At 47.2% G+C, this 7,661-nt stretch overlaps 1 protein-coding gene across 8 annotated transcripts in view; it reads left to right on the top strand.

Annotated features, from left to right (window-relative positions):
* Positions 1-4,407: 4,407 nt before the first annotated feature.
* The window catches only part of MMD (monocyte to macrophage differentiation associated), a 74,873-nt gene continuing 71,619 nt past the window's right edge, over positions 4,408-7,661 (top strand). For 4 of the 8 annotated variants that reach the window (XR_014140530.1, XR_014140531.1, XM_081805246.1 and 1 more), the window contains exon 1: positions 4,409-4,713. Coding sequence is in view for 4 of the 8 variants with exons in the window: in XM_081805246.1 (XP_081661372.1) it covers positions 4,688-4,713 (26 nt within the window). In the remaining 4 variants the exon portion in view is untranslated. Of the gene's footprint in view, positions 4,714-7,661 lie in introns of all 8 variants that reach the window. The other 4 variants (XR_014140529.1, XR_014140528.1, XM_081805244.1 and 1 more) reach the window with 2 other exon arrangements.

Raw genomic sequence — 7,661 nt, 5'->3', positions numbered from 1 at the left:
AAATTAAGTAACTCACAGAGCCTCTCTAAGCTTTTGCTGCTTTATAAAATAGATATGACATTATCTCCCTCATAGGATGGTCTTAAGGGTAAAATGAGCCGGTACCTGTAATAGTTCTAGGACCACATTAGGCACTCAGAAAGTTGAATCTGTGTAACCATTGTACACCCTCCTTCCATGTGATCCAGTCTCTGAAAGATATCACTTTCTCAAATAAATACAACCGAGCAGCTGAGAATAATTTTTTTTTTTTAAAGATTTTATTTATTTGACAGAGAGAGACACAGCGAGAGAGGGAACACAAGCAGGGGGAGTGGGAGAGGGAGAAGCAGGCTCCCTGCAGAGCAGGGAGCCCGATGTGGGGCTTGATCCCAGGACCCTGGGATCATGACCTGAGCCAAAGGCAGTCGCTCAACCGACTGAGCCACCCAGGCGCCCGAGAATAATTTTTAAAAAAGGGAGGGAGATCCTAAACTTCAATATCATTAAACTTGTTGGAAAATGTTAGAGTAACCAACTCATACTTTTAGCAAAACTTTTCACAATCCCTTTCTTGTTCTTCTCATATTCCACAATTCTCTGAACGCTCTCACTTAGCTAAACCCCTCCCCACCTCACAAAATACCTTTACCAATATTCTGCCGATGAGGGAATATTTTTCCCTCACTCAGCTTCATCATGTAAATCAATATAGCTTGTCTTCCTAAATCCTTTCTTTCTCCTGGATCTCTCTTTCTTCCTTTGTTTTCTTCAATTGTTTTCATCATGGAAGTCCAGGAGCTGGGCATAAAAGGGACAGGTATTCCTCAAAGGTCAGGTGTCTTTTGTCCATTTGGGCTGCTACCAAATATCATAGACTGGGTGGCTTATACACAATAGAAAACTTTTTTTGCCTCTAGGTCTGGAGGCTGGAAGTCCAAGATCAGAACTGCCAATATGTTTGGGTTCTGATGGGAGCTCTCTTCCAGTTGTAGACTGCCGAGTTCTCCCTGTGTCCTCACATGGTGGATGGAGCCAGGGAACTTCCTCAGGCCTCTTTTTTAAGAGACCATTAATCTCATTCATGAGGGTGTTGGTTAACCTAATCACCTCCCAGAGGCCCCATCTCCTAATACCATCACCTGGAGCATTAGGATTTCAAAAGATCAATCTGGGGGCCAGGAGGGGTCCACAAATATTCAGACCATGGCATCAGGGAATGTGGACAAAAGACTAAGTAGGAAAAGACAGCATTCCTCTCTTTGGAAAAGGCTAGGAGCATTGACATTTTAGTAATTGCTTTACTTTGTCATATTGGTAAAGAGACAGATTGGAAGCCATCACAAAATAAGATGTGAAATCAGAAGTTCAGCAACCCTCCTGAGCATCTGCTGAAATCATCGTCTTGAGCAGTTGCTACTTTCTGGTTGGGCAACAGCAGCCAGAGGACTGGGTTCCAGGTGCTTCCTAGTATGGTCAGCATCCTGTCCAGAAACTTGGTGCCCCTCAGCAAGCAGAGCAGGTGTTCTCCCAAGAGATTCCTCTGTAGCTGGCGCCCCGTCCATCACAAATTATTTCTTCTAGGCACAAGCCGTGCCCATGCAAATGTGGACCCACCATTTTGCAGAAAGAACTATGTCTTTGAGCTCAACAATTCTCTAATGCAGTAATTCTGCTAATGCAGAAAAACTTCCCATTTTCTTCCCCTCTCATAACACTAATCTCTAAGTTGAATCCAGTACCTCTTTTGCAAACATATTTGGGATTTGTCCTCAGAACCAGATCCAAATGGACACCTTACTTTAAAAAAAATGTGGCAGGTGTTTACATAATTAATTCAAAGCTGTTTCTTGTGATTTATTTTTCTAAAGATTTTATTTATTTATTTATTAGAGAGAGCAGGAGAACACAGAGGGAAAGTGAGAGGGAGAAGCAGACTCCCTGCTGAGCCGTATACGTTAACCGACTAAGCCACCCAGGCGCCCCGTTTTGTATTTTATTTTTATCTTTTGAGGATTGCTTTTACTTTTGGGGACGAGTTTTACCAACAATGAGGCTGATTTAAATTTGTGATCATATTGTTTAAATAAGCCACTTTCAGTTAATATTCCTGCATTTCTGTGGAAGAGACACTGTAGGTCAAGGATTTTATTCTATCGATTTAATCTGATTTTTATCTCACTCATTTTTTTCTCTTGGGTAAATACCATTCACATTGGTCTTTCTAAATCCAGGTGTCCTCCCACAAATTTTCCCCATACTAACCACTTCACATCTTTCAAGCCATTCTCCCCTTATAAAAGGCTGTGCCAAGTCATGCCCATCATCTCTTTCAAAATCCATCTCCAGACTTCCTTCTCTTCTGCACCATTTTCCCTAATTAGCCCCACCACATTCTGAGAGCCTCTTTTCTTTGTATATTCCTAAGTCATTGATAGAAGGTGACCTAGCATCCATTGATTCGTTGTTTTTTTAAACCTTCTTATATTATTTCATATTATTATTGTTAATCTATTTTTTTTAAACATTTTTTTTTTTTAGATTTTATTTATTTATTTGAGAGAGAGAATGAGATAGAGAGAGCATGAGAGGTGGGAGGGTCAGAGGGAGAAGCAGACTCCCTACTGAGCAGGGAGCCTGATGTGGGACTCGATCCCAGGACTCCAGGATCATGACCTGAGCCGAAGGCAGTCGCTCAACCAACTGAGCCACCCAGGTGCCCTGTTAATCTATTTTTATTAGCTATTTCCTTTGTAACCTTTCCCACTGTCACCTGTTTATTTGCCCAGGAGCCAGACAGAACAGATTAGTAAACTTTCAATCCATGCCCGTATTTCTCACTTGGTGTAGAAAAAAAATTTTTGTTTTTGTTTTAAAGAGACTTACTACTTAAAAATCCTAGGGAGAGGGTACCAGTCGGTTAAACGCCTGCTTTTGGCTCAGGTCATGATCCCAGGGTGCTGTGATCCAGCCCTACATCGGGCTCAGCGGGTAGTCGGCTTCTCCTTCTGCCCCTCTGCTCCCCATCCCCCACCTCGCGCGCGCGGGCGGGCATGCAAAAATAAATAAATAAAATATTTTAAAATCCTAGGGAGAGGCAGTGTGTTGTACCAAAATGACTGGAAGCTTTAATGTTAGACAAAGCTGAGTACAAGTCCTAGATTTGCCTTTGGCAAGTTTTTAAACTTCTCAGCTTCCTTATCTGTGAAATGAGTAAAATAATGCCTGTCTCCTGGAGTTCCTGGGGAAATTAATGAAATAACCATGGAAAGCACCTCCCAGTTGGCAGATGTTCAAGGAAAAGGAATTAGAATTCTGGTTGAAAGAATTTCCAGCTTTTCAATGCTCCACTGCGTGCAGAGTGAACACTCCTAACAAGCCGGCCTAATAGCCCCTTGAGAGTCACCAGTCTGGGATGGGGGAGGATGGGTGTGGACAGTCTACCTGGAGGGGAGCACACCTAAATTCCAGGAGTGATAAGGGAAAGGATCAAGAAGCCACCCATCATTCACTTTTCTTTGAACGTCTCTTCCAGCAAGCCCTCAGGATTTAAGTTTAGGAACAGGACCCGATTACCGATTCACCGCTACTGTTAGGTTTATTTGGAAGCTGCCTAGACAAAAAAAAAAAAGGGGGGGGTGGGGGTTGCCTGGGTGGCTCAGTCGTTAAGCGTCTGCCTTCAGCTCAGGTCATGATCCCAGGACCCTGGGATCCAGCCCCGCATTGGGCTCCCTGCTCGGCGGGAAGCCTGCTCCTCCCTCTCCCACTCCCCCTGCTTGTGTTCCCTCTCTCTCTCTGTCAAATAAACAAAACCTTAAAAAAAAAAAAAGAATTGGAGGGTACAGCAATAAACAGATCCCTGTGGAGGATACCCCCATTTGTAGTTCTCATTGAATCTCAGAGTTTCTTAATGATACCAACCTTCTCATGTGGCAGACAAGGAAAGGTTTTTAAAACTGCCCTGGAGCCTCGCACAATAGCCTAGGCGGAGCTGGCCCTCAAAATGGTGAAGGAATAAATGAACGGAGCTATGAAGAAATGAATGGTGAAGAATGAAGGAATGCCACACAGCCAGGACTAGAACGCAGACAGTTCTTCACAATTGTTCTTAAGATTCTTGGCCTATCTCCTCCTTTGCAATTTCTCTTCCTCTGGCTTCTGCCTCTTCAGTTTCCACCGTCCAACTCCACCCCTTCTAGGAGTGCTCCGCCCTCCCAGCTCTCCTCCTCTCTCATAGCCCCGCCCCATCCAACACGAGGCTCCTCCCCCTTCTCCCGGGTTCTGCGGCATGAATGGCAGCGTTGCCGCCGCGCCGCTCGGGGTGCTGATTGGCCGCCCATCTCGTGACGCGCTGGCGGCCGTGGGCGCACGCAGGCGGGCGGAGCTGGGGGGGGTGGAGCCGGACCCCGGGGCGGGGCGCCGGCGCCCGTGGGCGGAGGAGCCGGGAGGCGGGAGGCGGGAGGAGCCGGGAGGCGGGAGGCGGGAGGCGCCGGGGCCGTTTAAGCGGCCTCCCTCCCGCCCCCAGCCGCCCGGTCTGGCCCCCGCCCTGTCCAGACCCCCGGCCTGGCCCACTCAACCTTGCCCCGCCGAGCGGTCCGCCGGGTACGCGGGCGGCCTCCGGAGCAGCCCAAGCCGATGAGGGCCGCGCGCCCTGCGGCCGGCGCTGACGAGACGGAGCTCCCGGCCCTCGAGGAGGAGCGGAGGATCAATGCGGTTCAAGAATCGATTCCAGCGGTGAGAGAGGGATGGCGCCCCTGCCCCCCCGCCCGTGCCGGCAGCGGGTCCCAGATCCCGCCGTCCGGCGTGTGTCCCGGCTCCTCACCTGGTTCCATCCCCCCCGCGGATCCCGCGCCTTGGCCCGGGACCGGCTCCCGGGGAATTCCCCGCCCTGCGGTCCCTGGGCGATGCCCCTCCTCCGAGGACCGGGATCTCGTGCGTGACCCCGCTTCCCAGACCCCGAACCCCGAGCCTGCCCTGCTTCCAGGGGATCCCATTGCTCACCCGACTTCATCCTACCGACCCCCATCCCAGCAGGGCTCGTGCCTTGCTCTGAGGCCAGGAACCCCAGCCCCAGACGCCGACCCCGGTTACTCCAACCCTGGCTTTGGCCTCCACCCGTTATCCCCAGCTTGGAGGGCTCCCGGGGCGCGCGGAACCGGGGCCGAGCAGCTTCTGCGCCCTGCAGCAAGATTTGTCGTAAAAGGGGGTGCTGGGCGTTTTAGTGCTTTGTGTGTGATCGGCCCTAGCAACAGGGAAACTGAGGCATGCTCCGCTGGTTTAGCCTTGCCTGGCCAGGTCCGGGCCTTGCCAGTTCTCTAAGCTTGCTGGTTTAGCGTCCAAGGGCGGTGCTGTGTTGGGCACTGCGAAGGGACAAGTTAGCATTCTGGTGGTGAGAGCTGCTGTTGAGGCGCCTGTGTTAGGAAATGAGGAGGAGGAACCGAGGAGGTGCGACCGGAAGGTTGGCCGGCAGCTCATTCACGGGAGAGGGGTGGGAACGCCAGCCTAGGGAGGCACGGTGGCCTTAATCCCCTCTCGGGTCTCTGACATTTAGCAATGGATGGAGGCTGGCCCATGGTTCTGAGAGGAAGCTCTGGGCTTCCCCCCCCCCATTCTTCTTCGTTTAAGTGGGTGAAAGTTCATCTCCCCTGTTTAACTCTCCATCCTTTGTCTGAATCTGTCAGCCGTGGCCCCATTCCCAGACCTTCACTAGCAGGCAAGCTTGGTGTGCAGTGATGGGGAATTTGAAAGAAGAAAAGGAATGCATGAATATCTTCCAAGGAGGTTATTGTTGAGTTTTTAAACATTGCCTTTTATTTCAGAATTTCAAACTGCACTTTTTTTTCCCTTTCCAACCCCCTAAGCCTTACGATGCCCGCTCCCCCGTTATGCTTCTCTCATTCCTCCCCCAGTCCCAAAGGGTAAAGGAGCCAAAAATGCATAGGAAGAGTTGGGGTGGGCCATACCATTTAGAAGGGTGATGAGTTTGAAGACTTGGATTAACTTATGAATATTGCTTATCACTCAGGGTGTTGAATGCCTGGCACTATTCTCTTGGTGGGAACATCATATTAGTGCTTCTGAAGGCAAAAAGGAACCATGATGTCTGGCTTTAGAACATGAAGTCAGGAATGAAGGTTGGAGGGGCTTTAAGGGAGAAAGTAACATACATTCAAGTATGACTGGTAAAGCCCTGTGCATGTGGTTTGTTTGATTTGGTTTTACTTCTTTGAACATCTGTGCGCTTCCTGTTTTCAGAGAACAGTGGCAATATTCTGTGAAATTACCCTTCCTTATTTGATTGAATTTGTATTTCTTTCCTATCCTTTGAATTCTCCTCTAGAAAGAAAAAAAAAAAGCTTTTTTTTTTTTTGCACAAACATTAAAACAATGTTAAGAGAAATGGAGAAAAGAAGAAACCCTTCATTTCAGATCCTACCATCTCAGCTGACTGAACTACTTTTGCTGGATGCTAATCTACCCAGTCCTTATTATCAGTGTAGGAATGTGATTTTGTGTTCTACTTCATTCATTTAAAGGTGAAAAATAGAGGCATTTCTTTTGGTGTGGCACAGACTTTGTAATTTTCTCAGTGACTACACAGTATCAATGGATATTTAACATTTATTTTCTTGATGGCATCTCCACCTACCCCTGATTTTCTTTGAAGATTGAATGATCACATAATTTCTTGTTTCTCTATTACATACAGAATTGGAAAGCTATTTCTCAGGGTAAATTTGAACTTGGACACAAAGCCTGCAAATACAAATTAACTTAACAAAAAAAGTCCTTTTTGTGTATTGTACAACATAAAATGTTGGGAGTACTATTAATCGTCTCTTCAAGGCGTGTTCCTTATTTATCTTTTGAGCATTCAGAAAAGTTATAGGTAGGTAAATTACAGAGAAACCGGAGGGAGGGACATACTCTCTTTGAATGCATGTGCTACTTCTCCTGATAGATTTATCAAGACCCCCTTGAAGAGCATTTGATTGCAATAAAAAATTTCATTAGGCCATAGTTTGTGGCTATGTCTAAATTACAAGAAATGAACACCTTGCTGGTTTGTTCATAATGGAAGTGTGGTCATTGAGGCTTTGGATAAACTTCCCGAGTTCTGCCATTTCTGCAAAGGAAGGCTGTGAAGAAATTTAGCCCACTGTCCTAAGTGGAGGGCTCTATGCATACATGGCTTCTCAAAAAGTTTAGGATGTGAAAAATGCCCCTGGGACACAGAGCATATTTTCTCTTGCTTTATCTTTTCCACATCTGAGTCTCCCCCCACCCCCTCCTCTCCCAGAGTCATTTTCTCCTTATCACAGCATCCCTGACTGATCAGAATAATTGCTAACATTTATTGAGTGCTTATTTGTGCCAGGCAGTGGCTGGGTATTTGTGTATTACTCATCTCATTCTTAGCTCTAACCCTGGAAGACAAATTTTTATACCCGTTTAATAAACGAGCAAATAGGGTTAGAGAATAAAAGGGAACGTGCCACAGTCACATGGCTAGGAAAGGGTAGACCCGTTTCAATTCAATTTCAAGTTCCTCGACACGGATGGAACTGGAGGGTGTTATGCTGAGCGAAATAAGTCAATCAGAGAAAGACATGTATCATATGCCCTTACTGATATGAGGAATTCTTAATCTCAGGAAACAAACTGAGGGTTGCTGGAGTGTG

This window comes from Leptonychotes weddellii, chromosome 15, assembly GCF_054177405.1.
Source record: "Leptonychotes weddellii isolate Sample4059 chromosome 15, ASM5417740v2, whole genome shotgun sequence".
In the NCBI taxonomy this organism is placed as follows: domain Eukaryota; kingdom Metazoa; phylum Chordata; class Mammalia; order Carnivora; family Phocidae; genus Leptonychotes; species Leptonychotes weddellii.
This window is presented reverse-complemented; position numbering and strand designations above follow the sequence as displayed.